The 20,585-nt window shown below is 44.8% G+C and overlaps 3 protein-coding genes across 4 annotated transcripts in view; all 3 read right to left on the minus strand.

Moving 5' to 3' along the window:
* Positions 1 to 20,585, minus strand: part of LOC140208711 (uncharacterized) — a 126,971-nt gene that overhangs the window by 14,605 nt on the left and 91,781 nt on the right. The window lies entirely within an intron of this gene.
* Positions 1,089 to 9,683, minus strand: LOC140208704 (uncharacterized). 2 transcript variants are annotated; one of them, XM_072277581.1, is made up of 2 exons: positions 9,613 to 9,683; positions 1,089 to 3,848 (listed from the first exon to the last, which is right to left on the minus strand). In XM_072277581.1, exon 2 carries the CDS (start codon positions 3,383 to 3,385, stop codon positions 1,913 to 1,915), a length of 1,473 nt encoding a protein of 490 aa, XP_072133682.1. In that variant the 5' UTR covers positions 3,386 to 3,848; positions 9,613 to 9,683; the 3' UTR covers positions 1,089 to 1,912. The 2 variants fall into 2 exon arrangements, with proteins under 2 accessions (XP_072133682.1, XP_072133683.1); XM_072277582.1 differs by lacking the exon at positions 9,613 to 9,683 and adding an exon at positions 8,380 to 8,474.
* The window catches only part of LOC140207873 (uncharacterized), a 7,793-nt gene continuing 2,670 nt past the window's right edge, over positions 15,463 to 20,585 (minus strand). Inside the window, exons 2-3 of the mRNA XM_072276420.1 lie at positions 18,527 to 20,579; positions 15,463 to 16,329 (exon numbers count right to left, since the gene is read on the minus strand). Coding sequence (XP_072132521.1) covers positions 19,708 to 20,579 — 872 coding nt within the window. The 3' untranslated portion in view covers positions 15,463 to 16,329; positions 18,527 to 19,707. The remainder of the gene's footprint in view (positions 16,330 to 18,526; positions 20,580 to 20,585) is intronic.

The raw sequence follows: 20,585 nt of genomic DNA on the forward strand, positions 1-20,585 counted from the left end.
TGTCACTAGTCCCAGCTTTAATTTCTGGTTTACCCTGGTTATCCCTGCTACTCTTTTGGAAGGTCTTATTCTGGGTAAACTTAACCTTATGAGTTAAAGCAAACACATCTGCTAATCTAGCAGACTCTTGCAAAGTGGCAGCATCCTTTTCATCTAAATATATCTTTATGTCATCAGGAACGCACATTTTGAATTCTTCAATTAAAACCAACTCTTTCAAGCTGTTAAAATCATCATTTACATTTTTATATGGGCACCAGCGGTCAAAACACACAAACTTCTCATCAGCAAATTCCATATAAGTTTGGTTCAGAGATTTCCTCAAATTTCTAAACTTTTGCCTGTACGCTTCTGGGACCAACTCGTAAGCTTTGAGCACAGCCTGTTTCACTGTGTCATAATCAGTTGCTTCATCAACTGTCAAAGCAGAATAGGCTTGCTGAGCCTTCCCCTTAATTACACTTTGTAAGAGAATAGGCCAACCCTCTTTTGGCCACTTTAAACTCTGAGCAACCGTCTCAAATTGCTGTAAGTATTTATCAACCTCTGCCTTTTCAAATGGAGGTACCAATTGAACTTCTCAACTGGCCTCAAACTTATCACCAGAGTCTAACGTGAGACAGCTTTGCTACAATCTTTCTATCTTTTCCAACTTGAACAACCACTGTCTTTCTGCTTCGTCTCTGTTCTTCCGCCTCTCCTCTCTGTTTTCCTGCCTCTCCAGCCTCAAACTGCCTCTGCCTTTCCACAGCCTCCATCTTTAATTTTCCTAACTTGTACTGGAGCTCAAGCTGACTCGGTTACTTTCAGGAAACACCTCCAACTCCTGCACTTTAAACACACCCTTAGATACATAATGCTCAGTTATGATCTTCTGCATCTGTGTCCTTCTCATTGTCAATTTCACCTTAGCAAGTTTTAGCCTTTTAGCAATACTCAACAACTCAATCCTTCTGGTGTCCTTTAGTGCCTCAGAGGTTGGCGCTTCCAGACATCTATCAACATCCATTGCTGCTGATTTTCCACACACAAATAAATCAAAAGAGATTTCTCCAATGAAATCGATAATTAATCAATACGCCCCCAAATCTGTTCATATCCCAGGCGCAGGCCCCAATTTTATTATGAACCATAACACTTTAGAAATAAACCAGCAGCAACAAACTACAACTGGAGTCTGGTTTTGATGTTAAATCCACTATCTTTAATAGTATCTACTTATAATATCATAACTTAAGCAAGATAAGCAAAAGTTAACCGTGCTATGTGTATATGTGTGTGTAAATATAACTCCCAAACTATTGAGCTCAGGGGAAACAAGGCTTAGTCTTGAGATGGTGAATTATGAAAGTTCAGTTCATCCACAGAATAGGTGATGAGAGAGAGATATTTGTAATCCAGGGTAAATGTTGAGAGAAGGCAATTATGTCAAATTCCACAGGTTCCACGGTGGTAAAACAAGAGAACAGTAGCTGTAGATTTTATCCGTTGTCGTTTCACATCCACATACGAATTATCACCGAAAGTGACTTGTCACAAGGGGTATTGTCTTCAAGTGAATTTCCACACCACACCCAGGCAAGGGTTAACACATAAGTGGTCTCCACAGGATACCCCAAATCAGATCCATTCCTATTGATCAAACAAGGTGACAACCACACATTCGATGTATGCTGAGTTGATAATTAACCCACCCTTGTCGGCATAGGAAAGTTCGAAACAATGACCCTTGGCCACTAGTTCCCTGGTTTCGATCCTTCCATTTTTCCGCCTTTGTCTCCATCTGAATCTGAGTGTCTGTGTCCTCAGTTAAAACTAAACAAGCTGTGAGTGATGTGAACAAGCTGAAAGTCAGACTGATTCACTTTCTTAATCTCTCTCTCTCGCTCCACAGCAAACGAAACCTTGTGATTCATAACAACAGTAACTCCCCATTGTGAACTGACTGGTGTGTCAGTAGTTCGGATGACCGGGTGAATCCTTTCCCACATTCTGAGCAGGTGAACGGCTTCTCCCTAGTGTGAACTTGCTGATGACTCTGTAGGTGGGATAACTGAGTGAATCTCTTCCCACAGACTGAGCAGGTGAACGGCTTCTCCCCAGTGTGAACTTGCTGATGTCTCTGTAGGGTGGATGACTGAGTGAATCTCTTCCCACATTCTGAGCAGGTGAAAGGTTTCTCCCCAGTATGAACTCGCTGATGAATCTGTAGGTAGGATGACTGAGTAAATCTCTTCTCACAGACTGAGCATGTGAATGGCCTCTCCCCGGTGTGAACTGACTGGTGTGCCAGTAGTTGGGATGACCGAGTGAATCCCTTCCCACAGTCTGAGCAGGTGAGTGGTCTCTCTCCAGTGTGAACTGATTGGTGTGCCATTAGTTTGGACGACTGAGTGAATCCTTTCCCACATTCTAAGCAGGTGAATGGCCACTCCCCACTGTGAACTGACTGGTGTGCCAATAGTTTGAATGACTGAGTGAATCCTTTCCCACATTCTAAGCAGGTGAACGGCTTCTCCCCAGTGTAAACTCGCTGATGACTCTGTAGTTGGGACAACTGAGTGAATCTCTTCCCACAGACTGAGCAGGTGAATGGCTTCTCCCCAGTGTGAACTTGCTGATGTCTCTGTAGGGTGGATGAGTGAGTGAATCGCTTCTCACATTCTAAGCATGTGAACGGCTTCTCCCCAGTGTGAACTCGCTGATGACTCTTTAGGTGGGATAACTGAGTGAATCTCTTCCCACAGACTGAGCAGGTGAATGGCTTCTTCCCAGTGTGAACTCGTTGATGTCTCCTTAGTTGGGATGACTCAGTGAATCTTTTCCCACAGACTGAGCAGGTGAACGGCTTCTCCCCAGTGTGAACACGCTGATGTCTCTGTAGGTGGGATAACTGAGTGAATCCCTTCCCACATTCTAAGCAGGTGAACGGCTTCTCCCCAGTGTGAACTCGCTGATGACTCTGTAGGTGGGATGACTGAGTGAATCCCTTCCCACATTCTAAGCAGGTGAACGGCTTCTCCCCAGTGTGAACTTGCTGATGTCTCTGTAGGCTGGATGAGTGAGTGAATCCCTTCCCACAGACTGAGCAGGTGAACGACTTCTCCCCGGTGTGAACTCGCTGATGACTCTGTAGGTGGGATAACTGAGTGAATCTCTTCCCACATTCTGAGCAGGTGAAAGGCTTCTCCCCAGTGTGAACACGCTGATGTACCCGTAGGTGGGATGACTCAGTGAATCTCTTCCCACAGTCTGAGCAGGTGAACGGCTTCTCCCCAGTGTGAACTCGCTGGTGTCTCTGTAGGGTGGATGACTCAGTGAATCTCTTCCCACAGTCCGAGCAGGTGAACGGCTTCTCCCCAGTGTGAACTCGCTGGTGAGCCATTAGGTTAGATGACCAAGTGAATCCCTTCCCAGAGTCTGAGCAGGTGAACGGCTTCTCCCTGGTGTGAACTCACTGGTGAGCCATTAGGTCAGATAACTAAGTGAATCCTTTCCCAGAATTTCAGCAGATGACCAGCCTCTGCCCAGTGTGAACTGACTGGTGTGTCCACAGGTGGGAAGACCGACTGAGTCCCTTCTCACACACAGAACAGATGAATGGCCTTGTCCAGTGTGAACTTGCTGATGTACCTTCAGTTGAGATGACCGATTGAATCCATTCCCACTGTGTAAAATGACGGGTGTGCCAGTCAGTCAGATGACCGAGTGAATCCCTCCCAACAGTCTGACCAGGAAGGATGGTCGATTGAATCCCTTGCTCCACTTCTTAAATATCTAGACAGAGACAGCAAAACTGGTGTGCCGTGTTTGCGATTCCTGGAGACAAATTCCTTCTTATTTTTAACCTGTAAAAAGATCATCAAAATCCATCAGTGGGTGTAGGACAACATTTCAGATGAGATTACTTGAGTTGCCAAGGTTTGATCTGGTATCACACTGTTACAGTAAGGTTCAACCCAAGAAATCATCTTCTGACTGGGCACAGTGCTGGTATCTGGAATGACCATCAATTCCCTGATGCTCTTCCTGTCTCTATAAGAATGGGGCATTTCTGCCGTCTCCAATCTGTGACTTGGCTCAGTTTGACTCTCTCCATTGTTATTATTCCCTGGTCCTGCTGAGCAGCATGGGTGCCTGGCCCCATCATATCTGAAACACTTTCACACAAATTGTCTTTCTTGACGTGTAGCGAGGATTTTCTTTTATGTATTATTAACTTGAAGTGCCACAGTTTTAACGCCATATAAAAAATTCCTGCTGAGATGAATGGTTGGTCTGCACAGCTGTTAAAAGGACTTAGAGTGAATTTTTGTATTATTTCAGGTTCTTGTCACAGTCACAGAAAATTACAGCACAGAAACAGGCCCTTTGGGCCATCTGGTTTGTGCTGAACTATTTAAACCACCCACTTCCATACCCCTACCATCCAGGTACCTATGAAAACCTCTTAAATGTTGAAATTGAGCTCGCATGCACCACTTGTGCTGGCTGCTCATTCCACACCCGGATGACCGTCTGCGTGAAGAAGTTTCCCCTAATGTTCCCCTTAACGTTTCACCTTTCACCCTTAACCCATGGCCTCTTGTTGTAGTCCCACCCAATCCCAGTGGAGTAAGTCAGCTTGCTTTTACCCTATCTATGCCCCTCTATCACAAACAAATCGCCCCTCAGTATTCCACATTCCAAGGAATAAATTCCAGACCTGTTCAATCTTTCCTTATAACCCAAGTCCTCCAGACCTGGCAACATCCTTGTGAATTTTCTCAGAACTCTTTCAACCTCTTTTACAACTTTCATGTAGGTAGGTGACCAAAACTGTACACAATACTCCAAATTAGGCCTCACCAATGTCTTATACAAGTCAACATAACGTCCATCTATTGTTGTCAGTTCCTTGGTTCATGAAGGCCAATGGACTGAAATCCTGCTTTCCGTCTCTATCTTACTGTGATACCACTTTCAGTGAACTAAGGACCTGTATTCCCAGGTCCCTTTCTTCTACAACAGTCCTCCGTGCCCGACCAGTCACTGTGAAAAACCTGCCTTGGTAGGTCATACCAAAGTGCAACAACTCGCACTTGTCTGCATTAAATTCAATTTTCCGCTTCTCAAACCATTTTCCCAGCTGGTCCAGATCGCACTGCAAGTCATGATAGTCTTCCTCGCTGTCCACTACACCACCAATCTTGGTGTCATTCACAAATTTGCTGATCCAGTTAACCACACTATCATCCAGATTACTGATATAAATGACAAACAACAACAGATCCAGCACTGATCCCTATGACACACCACTAGTCACAGGCCTCCAGTCAGAGAGGCAACCATGTGCTACCACACTCTGGCTTCTCCCAAAGCCAGTGTCTCATCCAATTTACTATCTCATCTTGAATGCTGAGTGACTGAACCTTCTTGACCAACCTCCCATATGAGACTTTGTCAAGTGCCTTGCTAAAGTCCATGTAGACAACATCCACTGCCTTGCCTTCATCCACTTTCCTGATAACTTCCTCGAGAGACTCTATAAGATTGGTTAGACATGACCTACCGTGCACAAAGCCATGCTGTCTAACCTTTATCAGTCCACACCTAACCAAATACTTACAGTATATATCCGGTTCCTGCACAAATGTTCCAATAACTTACCCGAAAACTATTGGGAAGCTTTCAGAAACCAACAGCAGACAACTAAAAAAAAGTCAAATGAGCTCAGGGTGTGGAATCATGATATTGTAGTCATTAATGGGTCTTGGTAGCACCCAACAGTCTGAGGCATTTAGAGGAACAAAATATCCCGGGCCTCAATATCTCTTGAAAAGCAAGGTTCCCTGCACCTGTAACTTTTCAACTTTTATTTTGGCAGGCATGTACAAACTCTACATCCTCAAAATTTCACTTCTGAAGGCCTCCCACTTACCAAGTACTCTTTTGCCAGAAAGCAGCCTGTCCCAAACCACACTTGTCAGATCCTTTCTCATACCATCAAAATTGACCTTTCTCCAATTTTGAATCAACCCGTGGTCCAGACCTCTCTTTTTCCATATTTACTTTGAGTCTCATGGCATATGATCACTAATTTCTGTCACCAGCCCTGGATCATTTCCTAACAGCTTATTGTACACTTCTACGTCAGGAATTCTAATTACTGATTAAGGGCACATTTGACAAACTCTACCCCATCTAGTCCTTTAACAGTATGGGAGTCCCAGTCAATACATAGAAAGTTAAAATCAGTTACTGAATCAACCTTTGTTTCTTGGCATGATCTGTGATCTCTCTACAAATTTGTTCCTCTAAATCCCTCAGACTGTTGGGTGCAACCAAGTCCTAATAATGGCTACAATATCATAATTCCCTGTCCTGAGGTCATCTGGCTTTCCTGTGATGCTTCTTGCATTGTGATATACACAGCACAGCACATTCATCGCACCATGCTCAACCATTTGATTGCTGACTCTATCTGAGGTCTGAACAACATCTGACTGGTGTCAAGAAAACAAACTCTCGCTCATTGTCACAAAAACAAAGGAGCCGATTGTGGACTACAGCAGGAATGGAGACAGGCTAACCCTTATTGACATCAATGGATCTGGGGTTAAGAAGGTGAACAGCTTTAAGTTCCTCAGCATAAACATCACCAAGGATCTCACATATAACCATATAACAATTACAGCATGGAAACAGGCCATCTCGGCCCTTCTTGTCCACGCTGAATGCTTACTCTACCCTAGTCCCACCGACCTGCACTCAGCCCATAACCCTCCATTCCTTTCCTGTCCATACAGCTATCCAATTTTACTTTAAATGACAATATCGAGCCTGCCTCTACCAATTCTACTGGAAGCTCATTCCACACAGCTACCACTCTCTGAGTAAAGAACTTCCCCTCATGTTACCCCTAAACTTCTGCCCCCGACTCTCAACTCATGTCCTCTTGTTTGAATCTGCCCCACTCTCAATGGAAAAAGCCTATACACGTCAACTCTATCTATCCCCCTCATAATTTTAAATACCTCTGTCAAGTCCCCCCTCAACCTTCTACGCCCCAAAAAATAAAGACCCAACTTGTTCAACCTTTCTCTGTAACTGAGGTGCTGAAACCCAGGTAGCATTCTAGTAAATCTCCTCTGTACTCTCTCTATTTTGTTTACATCTTTCCGATTATTCGGTGACCAGAACTGTACACAATACTCCAAATTTGGCCTTACCAATGCCTTGTACAATTTTAATATTACATCCCAACTCCTATACTCAATACTCTGATTTATAAAGGCCAGCACACCAAAAGCTTTCTTCACCACCCTATCGACATGAGATTCCACCTTCAGGGAATGATGCACCATTACTCCCAGATCCCTCTGTTCTACTGCATTCTTCAATGCCCTACCATTTACCATGTATGTCCTATTTTGATTAGTCCTACCAAAATGTAGCACCTCACACTTACCAGCATTAAACGCCATTTGCCATCTTTCATGTACATGGTCTGTACATACCGGCTGTGTTGTAAAAAGAGCACAACAGCACCTCTTTCACCTCAGACGGTTGAAGTAGTTGGGGATGGGGCCCAAAATCCAAAGGTCTTTCTACAATTGAGAGCATCCTGACTGGCTGCATCACTGCCTGGTATGGGAACTGTACTTCCCTCAATCGCAGGAACCTGCAGAGAGTGGTGCGGACAGCCCAGCGTGTCTGTAGATGTGAACTTCCCACTATTCAGGACATTTACAGAGACAGGTGTGTAAAAGGGGCCCAAAGGATATTGGGGAGCCAATTCACCACAACCACAAACTGTTTCTGCTGCTACCATCCAGGAAACGGTACCACAGCAAAAGGACCAACAGGCTCCGGGACATCATCTTCTACCAGGCCATCAGACTGATTAATTCATGCTGATACAATTGCATTTCTATGTTATATTGACTGTCCTATGTATAAACTATCTGTTATGAATTACTGTGAACTGCACTTTTAACATTTAGATGGAGATGTAAAGATTTCTACTCCTCATGTATATGAAGGATGTATGCAATAAAGTCAATTCCATTCAATTCACCCACTCCACTATCTGTTCTGTCATTCTGGCTCCCATTCCCCTCTACAACTTATTTTAACCACATCACCCTCTCCCCACACTAGCACTAGCGAGCCTCACCACTGGGATATTAGTCCCCTCTTGTTCTGTTCCCTTCACTAACAAATCCCCTATCACCCCTTTGATTTTTCTCTGCCAGGTAATCTCAACAGTTTCTAAAGTGGTTCCACCTGTTGTTGTGTGGGATGGACACAAGAGTACTCTGTGATGGCTATTTAACCTCATTCCCCTTCCTGACTCTCACCCAGTTTCCTGTATCCTGCACCTTGGGTGTAACTCACCTCTCTTCATGTCATATCTATCCCAACGCACCCCCAACTCCTGGATGATCTGGAATTCATCCATTTCAAGTTCCAACTCCTTAAACTGCAGGGTTACAAGCTGCAGCTGGATGCACATCTTGTACGTCATGGCATCAGGGACACTGGAGGTCTCCCCACCTTCCCACCAATCTCCCCTCAAATTTGTAATGACCAGTGTACACATAAAGCTTGTATTATGCAATTTTTCCACATGTGCACAGTGAATTTTATATAGAGAGGTATTCATTTTAACAGCTGTCAAATCACTGTCTATAAGAACTTTGATCTCCTCTGGGTTTGTTTTAGTTCATCTGCACTCTCACACAACCTAAGTTGCAGGCCTGTAACAGGTAATGATGGATTTTCTTGCCAGAGCTTTTGCACACGGTCCATGTGTCATTTGCTTGCTAAATGACGCTTAAAAGTCAGATTTCCAAATATCACTCCACTTCTTCCCACTTGCAAATTCTCCAGCAACTTTTGCGTCACCACAATATACACAGGTAACACCAGTTTCTGTATTGTACATAAATATTTCCCCTGAACCCTCCCCCAGGTGACTGACGGTGGTGAACTCAGTGATGGCAATGCCAATGAATATGAAGGGAAGGGCAGTAGTCTGTCTCATTGGAGTCTGGCACATTTGTGATGTGAAAGCTACTTGTTGCCCTGGACAAAGGTGTCTGATATCATTATGTACCCAGAGAGAGTGGGACAAAACATGTTCTCACAGGTAGAAAGTCCAGAACAAGAGGGGGTGGAACCAGCAACAGACACAAAATGCTGGGGGAACTCAGCAGGCCAGGCAGCATCTATGGAAAAGAGTACTAATGCTGAGTTCCTCCAGCAATTTGTGTGTGTTGCTCGGATTTCCAGCATCTGCAGATTTTCTCTTGTTTGTGACTGGAGGCAGAACAAAGGTGATTTTCACAACAGCTGATGTAAAAGATTTTGTTCCCTTTCTCCGAGTTCCCGATCCTTGCATTTAGACAGCTGGAGCTCAGCTCTGTCTGAGAGACCCATCGGTTCCCATTCCCTCATCAGCCGGAAGCTCCCCGGGGCCCGTGTACGGATGGTGGGGCTGAGAGAGAGGGAAGAGAGCAGGACTGTCCCGGGATTGCGGGTCACGGAGTCCGGAGTCACAGCAACTACCCGAAGTCGGTGTTGGAAACGCCGCCCGGTGAGACCCCCAACCCGGAGATCCCTTCTCACCTCAACCGATCATCCGGGGCCTTTTGTGCACCGCGCGCTGGTGAGCTCGAGCTTGGTCGGTTTAACGGCTGGGCTACTGATCACGTGACCAGCCCCTCCCCCACCGCTGTCAACAGAGGAGTCACGTGCTGCACTATTCCCATTGGTACGAAGCAGTGTCAATCACTGCTTCCAGCCAATAGCGGAGGCGGACCAGCCGAGAGGGCGTTACCCCCGCTGACTCCGTCTCCCGAACTTTCCGTCACGGCGGGACAACCGTCAAAGTAAATGTCCGCTTTCTGATTTATTTCCATTTCCCTCCGAGGGAAGTTGGGGCGTTTGTGAAGCGTCTCCTGCGGCCGGAGTCTGATGTGTCGCTGAGAGGTAGGAGGAGACCGCTCGGCCCGTCGGTTTGATGCCGGTTCCCCGGGGAGGGAGAGGATGAAGACGGTGAGAGAGGGGGCGGACAGGATGTTTGTCCCGGTGGGGACAGGAGGGGCTCATCTGTGGAAATGTCTGAGCCCACGGTGGTGGCGATTCACCACATTGGGGGGCAAACACCGGCAGACTGTTGCCCTGCAAGCGGGGCCAATGGTCCGGGCAAAGTGACAATTATTTGTGTTTTGTTGAGACTGTACCGGGAATATGGTGTAAAATCCCGCTCCCCACACTAACACGGGTCACACAGACCAAAGAACAAACTGCCGGAGGAACTCAGTGGGTCGGGCAGCATCTGTGGAGGGAAATGGACCGTCAACATTTCGGGCCGAGACCCTCCCTCTGGACTGAGAGTGGACGGGAAATAGTCCGAGAAAAGAGGTGAGGGGTGGGGATGGGGCAAGAGCTGGGGAGTGAGAGGTGGATCCAGGTGAGGGGGAGGTGGGAAGGTGGAAATAGTGACGGGGGTGGGAGGTGAGTGGTTGGGGCAACACGGGGCTGCAGAAGATGGAAATTAATTCCATAGAGGATTAACAAAGAGGTTTGAGAGTATTTGTTATAGAGAGTGCAATGAAGATTCACCAGACTGATCCCTGGAGTGGTGGGGTCATCATATGAAGAAAGATCAAATGTGATAACCCTTTCATTTAGAGAATCGAGGACTGAGAGATGAACACATTGAAATTCACAACATCATTACCGGTTGAACCAGGGATCCCAGTCTCTGAAAATGGAGGTGGACTGTTCGGGACTGAGATGAGGGGAAATGTCTCCACTCTGAGGGTGGTGAATGTCTGTAAATCCCCACCACAGAGGCCGGTGAAGACTCAGTGATCATCCTCACATAAAACAGAGGCCGGCAGATGTGTGGAGACTGAAGGGATTGAGGAAATGAGGATCGGGCAGAAACATGTGGCTGAGATGGGAGAGCAGCCGCCATCTTGGTGATGGCTCGAGGGGCTGAATGGCCACCTCCTGCTGATTCTCACTTAGTGTTTCAGTGTTCCTGTCCAGTGAGCCCGGAGGAATGTGAATAGAAAGTAGAAACATAGAAAAACTGCAGCAGTATAGAGGCCCTTCGGCCCACAATGCTGTGCCGAACATGTTCTTACCTCAGAAATTACCCAGGGTTACCCATAGCCCTCTGTTTTTCTAAGCTCCATGTACCTGTCCAGGAGTCTCTTTGAAGACCCTATTGTAGCCCATTCCACACACCACTCTCTGTGTAAAAAAACTTACCCCTGACATCTCCTCTGTACCTAATCTCCAGCACCTTAATCCTGTGTCCTCTTGTGGCCACCATTTCAGCCCTGGGAAAAAGCCTCTGACTGTCCACACGATCAATGCCTCTCATCATCTTATACACCTCTATCAGGTCAGCTCTCATCCTCCGTCGGTCCAAGAAGAAAAAGCCGAGTTCACTCAACCTATTCTCATAAGACATGCTCCCCAGACCCAGCAACATCCTTGTATATCCCCTCTGCACTCTTTCTGTGGTTTCCACATCCTTCCTGTAACGAAGCGACCAGAATTGAGCATAGTACTTCAAGTGCGGTCTGACCAGAGTCCTACATTACCCTTCGCCTTTTAAATTCAATCCCATGGTTGATTAAGGCCAATGCACCGTATGCCTTCTTAACCACAGAGTCAACCTACACAGCAGCTTTGAGTGTCCTATGGACTCGGACCCCAAGATTCTCCTGGCGGAGAATCTCACCTGGTCCCTAACACCAGCTCCATAGCAAAGAAAGCCCAGCAGTGTCCTTACTTTCTGTGAAGGCTGAGGAAGGTCCATCTCCCACCCTCCGTCCTCACCACATTCTACAGAGGACGTATCGAGAGCATCCTGAGCAGCTACATCACTGTCTGGTTCGGAAACCATCTCGGATCGCAAGACCCTGCAGTGGATACTGAGGTCAGCTGAGAAGATCATCGGGGTCTCTCTTCCCACCATTGGAGACACTTACACCACCCACTGCATCCGTAAAGCAAACAGCATTGTGAAGGACCCCATGCACCCCTCATACAAACTCTTCTCCCTCCTGCCACCTGGCAAAAGGCACCGAAGTTTTCAGGCCCTCACGACCAGTCTATGTAACAGTTTTTTTCCCCCCCAAGTATTCAGACTCCTCAATACTCAGAGCCTGGACTGACACCAACCTACTGTCTTGTTTATTATTTATTGTAATGCCTGCACTGTTTTGCACACTTTATGCAGTCCTCAGTAGGTCTGGAGTCTCGTGTAATTTTGTGTGTTTTTTTTTTACGTAGTTCAGTGTAATTTTTGTATTGTTCATGTAGCACCATGGTCCTGAAAAACATTGTCTCATTTTTACTGTGTACGGTACCAGCAGTTATGGTGGAAATGACAATATACAGTGCCTTGACTTGACTCTGATCCTCCGCACTGCCAAGTCTTGCCATTAATGCTACATTCTGCCATCATCTTTGACCTAATACAATGAACCAGCTCACACTTATCTGGGTTGAACTCCATTTGCCTCTTCTCAGCCCAGTTTTGCATCCTATCAATATAGATAGATAGATAGATGGATAGATATACTTTATTAATCCCGAGGGAAATATGGTTTCGTTACAGCCGCACCAACCAAGAATTGAGCGTAAATATAGCAATACAAAAGCCCCAACAATCGAACACCAAAATGCAAACTATGCCAGATGGAAAATAAGTCCAGGACCAGTCTATTGGCTCAGGGTGTCTGACCCTCCACGGGAGGAGCTGCATGTTCGATGGCCACAGGCAGGTACGACCTCCCGTGCTGCCAAGTGTTGTATCACGGTGGAATGTGGCCGAAGTCCAACAGTAAAAAGTTCAATATCCAGTCTGCAAACACATTCCTCAATCATAATATACCCCGGATTGCACTATCCGTTGTTAGCCAGATCAGTAAGCACCGAACTCCTTTACGCTTACTGCTCTCAGTGCACTTCCGGTCAGCCGGAACGGTATTACCCACTGAACTCTTCTCCAAAAGTCTCTGTTGTCTCGACCCGGTCCTCTTTCCTTGGCTTTGTGATCCCCCTCTGTGTGTTTTCCTCCGGATTTCAGCAGGGGTGGCCGCCGCTCTGTTCGCTAAGCCGGCCGGTGTTTGCTGGTCCATGAAATATACAATGCGACCTTGCTTCTGTCCGGCGTGTCGGGATGTAACCATTTCCAGTGCTAAAGAAAACCCAAAGAAAACTCTCTCTACCAGCATGTTAGGTAGCGTGCAGCTTCGACGTGTTACCGTGAGAAAAAAAATACAAAAGATAACGTAAATTAAAAAGTAAGAAGAAGAAAGTAAGAATAGATCGGAACGGCTGTACCAGGCTGCATGCACGACCGGTGCATGCACAAGATATATCTTCAAGTCTGTGAGCCAACACTATAGATAAAATTTTAGTATCAAAATTGAGTAAAGTGATAGGTCTATACGAAGAACATTCAGTAGGATTCATATTCTTTTTGAGAATGAGCGAAATGGAAGCTCCGTAAAAAGACTGCGGTAGTCTTCCTTCCTCTAATGGTAGAACATAAATGTGGTAGAAGCAAGGAGGAAAAAGCCTAATAAAATTCTCCAGAGAATCCACCGGGTCCTGGGGATTTCCCAGAATGCAATTCTCAAATAGCCTGAGCAATTTCATCCTGGGAAATAGGTTGATCCAATTGCCTACGATCATCTAACGAAAGATTAGGAATATTTAATTGATCTAAAAATTATTCTTTGCAATATTATCATTAACAGAGTCAGAACTATACAATTTAGAATAAAATTCTCTAAAAGTGTCATTAATTACAAGGTGGTCAGTTGTCATATCCCCATTAATTTTATGTATTTCTTTAATTTGCTGCTTGGCTGAAAATCGCTTCAATTGATTAGCCAGTAGCTTACCAGTTTTATCTCCATGAATGTAAAGTTGTCTTGTATCTTTTAAAAGTTGGCTTTCAATTGGATATGTTATAAGAAGATCATATTTAGTTTTAGTTTCAATACGTCTCTTATATGTTTCAGGATCAGGTACCGAAGCATATTTATGGTCCAGTTGCTTTAACTGATTGGCTAATTCATTTCTTTCTTTGTTAGCTTTTCTAATGATGTTTGCAGTATAAGAAATAATTGATCCCGGATGTATGCTTTAAAAGTATCCCATATAATAAGGCTAGACGCCTCTTCCAACGTATTTTCTTCAAAAATAAAGGGTAATTTGATTCTCCATAAATTTTTTAAAAATCCTCATCGGATAACAGAGTTAAATTAAATCGCCAAAATCTACACATGGGGATAGTACCAGGAAGATTTAAAGATAGAATTACAGGAGAGTGGTCAGAAATAGCAATCTCTTTATATTCAATTGATCGAATTAATGGAATCATTTGACTATCAATAAAAACAAAGTCAATCCCAGTATAAGAATGATAGACATGAGAGAAAAAAGAATACTCCCTGTCCGTCAGATGCAGAAACCGCCAAGCATCAACTATACCACATTTAGTTAGAAAAGATTGGATAAACAAAGCTGATATACTAAGTGTGGCTGGTTTAATAAATGAGCGATCTAATACTGGATCTAACCAGCTGTTACAGTCTCGTCCCATCACAAGGGCGTAAGTACACAAATCTGGCAAAAATGAAAATAGACGTTCAAAAAATCCAGGATCATCTATGTTGGGGGCATAAACATGAGCAAAAACAATCAACTTACTGTCTAAACTCCCTGATACAATAACAAATCGACCATTAGGGTCCGAAACAACTTTATGCTGAATAAAGGAAACTGTATTATCTACAAAAATCGAAACTCCACGTGATTTTCCCTTAAACGAAGAGTGGAATTGCATACCCTTCCACCCAGTAAAAAAAAAAACGTAAGGTATCACAGCTGTGTATCTGTGTTTCTTGTAAAAAAAAAATAATGGGTGCTTTTATTTTTTAATATAAGCAAACACTTTGTTCCTTTTGGTGGGGTAATTCAGCCCTTTCACATTCAAACTAAACAGGTTAATATTTTGAACCATTTTAAATACCAATCAACAAGTAATTAAAAGATCTAGCCATAAGTTATTAAAACTAGAAAGCAAACGGTAAAGTAAGGTATTCAAACGAACAATCATATATTCAACCCAATACAGCTCCCAGAGAGAAATAGGCCCTACCCCCTCCCCTACCCAAAGCGAGAAAGCTGACCAATAGACAGTCAGTGAGCTAAGAACTAAGTACCGGCCCCCAAAAATCCCGTTGACAGAAAAAAAAACTCTAGTCCTGCAAGGTCATTATGTCCCTACCAAGACACAACATAAAAAGTAAAATAACTCAGTATTCGAAAATATGAAAGGATCACTTCAAACAAATTCAAAGAAAGCTATATTAAAATAAAGCCTCAAAACGGGATAAAATAAAGTATCAAAAAAATATATAACAAAAGACAATATATGAATAGCCAAAACATGAGTTTAATAAAACCTTATTTCAATTTCATATTAACAGAAGAAAAAATTTGATCAAATAAGAAATATAAGTGTTAGACTTCATCCTTTAGAAACTCTTTTGCATCTTCAACTGAACTTATTCTTTTTCGCAATCCATTCTTCAAAACAATACTCAGACGTGCGGGGAACTGAAGGGATGGTTTATATCCTTTATTATAAGACTCCAACATAACTTGTTTATATTTCATGCAATCAGCCAAAACTTCAGGCGAATAGTCTTCCACAAATCTAACCTTGTAATTTTGGAAATCGATCATTCCTTCTCTCTGGGTATGGCAAATTAAAAGGTCCTTAATTTGAAATTCATGAAAGGCTAGTCCGACCGAGCTGGGTTTCGCCGCCAAGGACAATGGCTTCTAAGTCAGCTCGGAAGTGAATAAAGCAGGGAAAAGCTGATTCAGAAAGTTTGCAAAAAATTTGTAGGGTCAGCACCTTCAATTGATTCTTCAAGACCCAGGATTCGCATGTTACTTCTCCTGTTTCTATTTTCGAGACTGATGATCCTTTTCAGCATTTTATCATTGGATAAAGATCACTCTTTGCAGAGTTTAATTGTATCTTCAATGTCCTCTTCAAGTGTCATTAGCTTCGCAGTATTCTCCTGAATTCGGTTCTCATACTCAAATAAAGTTCGCTGAATTGTATCCAATTTGTCGTTGAGCCGTTCAAACTCGTCAGAGAATTCCAATTTTTGCTGTTTAAGCAAGTCACTGATTGAATCCAAAGTGACTGGGGATTCATCTTCTGTTTCTCTTTCTTTTGCAAACGCTTTGGTTCTTTTCCCAGCCACAGTAAAGCAGTATTGAAGTATTCTAATAAGGTTTCAAAAAAAAAAAGACTGGTAGGAAACAATTAAGTAAACAGGGTAGGAGCAATCGAAAAGTGACCAACAGGGCTCTGACTGCTTCTTATATCTAACATATGCTACCTTCTTCCACTTGACGAGTTGCCTCACGTGTTTCGTCAGCCACGGTTCCCTTTTCCGACCATTTTCTCCTTGGCTCAGTGATACAAACCTATCCTGAACCCAGCACAAGTAGTCCCTAAACTTCCTCCACATTACTTCTGTGCTTTCACCTTTGAACACCTGTTTCCAATTTACTCTCGCTAGTTCCTGCCTCATACATTCATAGTTAGCCCTTCCTCAGTTAAGCACTTTCCCATTTTGTCTGTTTTTATCCTTTTCCATAGCTATGCTGAAGCTAAGGGAGTTGTGGTCACTCTCACCAAAATGCTCCCCCACCAAGAGGTCTGCCACCTGACCAGGTTCATTACCCAGAACTAGATCCAGTATGGCCTCTCCTCTCGTCAGCCGGTCCCCATACTGTGTCAGGAATCCTTCTTGAACACATCTGACAAATTCAGCCCCGTCTATCCCCCTTGCAGTCAGGAGGTGCCAGTCAATATGAGGGAAGTTGAAGTCACCCATAACTACAACCCTGTATTTCCTGCACCATTCTAAAATCTGCCTGCTTATCTGCTCCTCAGTGTCCCGAAGGCTATTTGGGGGCCTATAGACTACTCCCAGCACAGTGATTGATCCCTTCCTATTTCTGACTTCCACCCACACCGACTCAGTGGACACTCCCTCTGCAGCATCCTCCCTTTCTACAGGCGTGATACTATCCCTGATCAGTAATGTTACTCCCCCCCTTTTCTACCTCCCATCCTATTCCTTGTAAAACACCTAAACCCCGGTACCTGCATCAGCCAATCCTCCCCTTCCTCCAGCCAAGTTTCAGTAATGGCCACAACATCGTAGTTCCATGTACTGATCCATTCTCTAAGTTCATCCCCTTTATTCCTAATACTCCTAGCATTGAAATACACACACTTCAACCCCTCGAACTGGCTACATTTATGATTTGTCCCCTGCCTGTCCTTCCTCACCAACTCAGAACACACAGCATCGTGCCCTTGTCCTTCTACCCTCATCTCTGCACTCACATTCTGATTCCCACCCCCCTGACAAACTAGTTTAAACCCTCCCCAACAGCTCCAACAAACCTGCCCACCAGGATATTGGTCCCTTTCCAGTTCAGGTGCAGCCCGTCCTTGTTGTACAGGTCAAACCTTCCCCAGAAGAGATCCCAATGCTCCAGAAATCTGAACCCCTGCCCCCTGCACCAACTCTTCAGCCACACTTTCAACTGCCATGACTTCCAGTTCCTACCCTCTGTCTCGTGGCACAGGCAGCAATCCTGAGATTACCATCCCTGAGATCCTGCTTTTTCACTTTTTTCCTAACTCCCAATATTCCTACGCTCCAAAGAATAAGGACCTAATTTGTTCAACCTTTTGCTGTAACTTAGGAGATGAAACCCAGGCAACATTTTAGTAAATCTCCTCCGTACTCTCTCAATTTTATTGACATATTTCCTATAATTTGGTTACCAGAACTGTATACAATACTCCAAATTTGGCCTTACCAATGCCTTGTACAATTTCAACATTACATCCCAACTCCTATACTCAATGCTCTGATTTATAAAGGCCAGCATACCAAAAGCTTTCTTCACCACCCTATCCAAACGAGACTCCACCTTCAGGGAACTATGCACCATTACTCCTAGATCCCTCTGTTCTACTGCATTCTTCAGTGCCCTACCATTTACCATGTATGCCCTATTTTGATTACTCCTACCAAAATGCAGCACCTCACATTTATCAGCATTAAGCTCCTTCTGCCATCTTTCAGCCCACTCTTCTAAGTGGTCTAAATCTCTCTGCAAGCTTTGAAAACCTCCTTCATGATCCACAACTCCACCTATCTTAGTATCATCTGCATACTTACTAATCCAATTTACCACCCCATCATCCAGATAATTAATATATATGACAAACAACATTGGACCCAGTACAGATCCCTGAGGTTTAGTCATCAGAGACAATTGTGCTGTCCCTGACTTCCCACATTCTACAATCGGAGCACTGGATTGCCCTATCTACTGCCTCCATTACCAACTCCTAAGTTAATCAAAATAATTAAAGAAACATACCCAGCCTTACCTTACTGGGAGCAAGCTCGTCCTCTGCCTTTGCTCGCCGAAACTTCTCGAGCCAAAGCCTCAAAGCTCCACTCCTTCACTGACCCCACTCACTCACTGGCTTGAGCTGCCCCTCTTTTCACTTGTTTGTTGAGCTTCTCAATTTTCAATTGCCCAATCAGCTGCTTTCTGCTGGGTCTGAGCTGTTCAAATCTTGATTGACTTGATTGCACAACCCAACTGCCAAAATCTCTTGAGCCAAAGCCTCAAAGCTCCACTCCTTCACTGGCCGCTCTCCACTCCAGTCCACGTTAAACTCCAGTCCCATTAAAGGTGAATATGCAGCAGAAGAAACTCCTCCCATGCCCAGTGACCAGGGTGCAGAACTGGGTGTGGTGAGCAGCAGCAATAATTGCAGAGTTCAGCACCGACAGTCACTCTCGAAATTGCATTCAGCAATGGTGACGGACAAATATCCAGCATGCAGCTTATTGAAACTTTCTCCCCAGTGTGAACCCGGCAGTGTGTCACAAATAACATGCTGTAAGGTTTCACAGCTAATGTAACGGCCTCTGTGCAATGTTTCACTGCTGAGGTAATGTTTTCTCTGTAACAGCAATGTTTAGGTTACGACTAGAGACAACAGGGTTTTTGAATGCAGGGCTATCTAATGACAGAAATGTTCTTTCTTGTTCGTCAGGAAGAGGAATTTTTGCGGTGTTTTACCGGGGAGAGATGAGAAGACATGAATGGAGAGAGTGGGCCCTTTTTCTTCTTTATTTTTTCTTTACTAGCCCTATAGTCAAAGAAAGAACTATAAAGCCTAATCGTTTAATCGCATATTATGTACCATTTATTATTTCGGGGTACTGATATGTAACAGGGAACACATCAAGCAGCTTCCACCCAAACAAGATTTCTTAAGTTTGGCCGGGCTGGGGGGCTATCACCCCCTATATTAAGCTGCTAGCCAAAGTGAGAATTACATAAGGTTAGAATACTGAGTGAATTGCTTCCCACATTCACAGCAGGTGAACGACCTCTCCCTGGTGTGAACTCAATGATGCACATTCGGCAGAGATGGCTGAGAGAATCTCTTACCGAAGTCTGAGCAGGTGATCGGCCTCTACCCAGTGTGAACTCAATGATGCACATTCGGTGGAGATGGCTGAGAAAATCTCTTCCCGAAGTCTGAGCAGGTGATCAGTCTCTACCCAGTGTGAGCTCGCTGGTGTTTCTGTAGGTTCGATGACCGAGTGAATCCCTTCCCACACACTGAGCAGGTGAACGGCCTCTCCCCGTGTGAACTCGCTGATGTACCTTCAGTTGGGATGACCAAGTGAATCCCTTTCCACAGTCTGAGCAAGAGAAGGGCCACTCTCCAGTGTGAACTCGCTGATGAAACTTCAGGTGGGATGAGCAAGTGAATGCCTTCCCGCAGTCGGAGCAGGTGAACGGCCTGTCCCCAGTGTGAATAGACCAGTGTGCTTGTAGGCGGGATGATCGAATGAATCCCTTCCCACACACTGAGCAGGTGAACGGCCTCTCCCCAGTGTGAACTCGCTGGTGTCTGAGTAGGACACATGACGAAGTGAATCCCTTCCCACAGTCTGAGCAGGTGAACGGCCTCTCCCCAGTGTGAACTCGCTGATGTACCTTCAGTTGAGATGAGCAACGGAATCTCTTCCCGCAGTCTGAGCAGGTGAACGGCCTCTCCCCAGTGTGAACTCGCTGATGTCTCTGTAGGACAAGTGACGAAGTGAATCCCTTCCCACAGTCTGAGCAGGTGAACGGCCTCTCCCCAGTGTGAACTCGCTGATGTACCTTCAGTTGAGATGACACAGTGAATCCCTCCCCACAGTCTGAGCAGGTGAACGGCCTCTCCCCAGTGTGAACTCGCTGATGTACCTTCAGTTGGGATGACGAAGTGAATCCCTTCCCACAGTCTGAGCAGGTGAACGGCCTCTCCCCAGTGTGAACTCGCTGATGTACCTTCAGGTGGGATGAGCAAGTGAATCCCTTCCCGCAGTCGGAGCAGATGAACGGCCTCTCCCCAGTATGAAAAGACCAGTGTGCTTGTA

The sequence above is a fragment of the Mobula birostris genome, chromosome 13 (genome assembly GCF_030028105.1).
Source record: "Mobula birostris isolate sMobBir1 chromosome 13, sMobBir1.hap1, whole genome shotgun sequence".
Taxonomy (NCBI): domain Eukaryota; kingdom Metazoa; phylum Chordata; class Chondrichthyes; order Myliobatiformes; family Myliobatidae; genus Mobula; species Mobula birostris.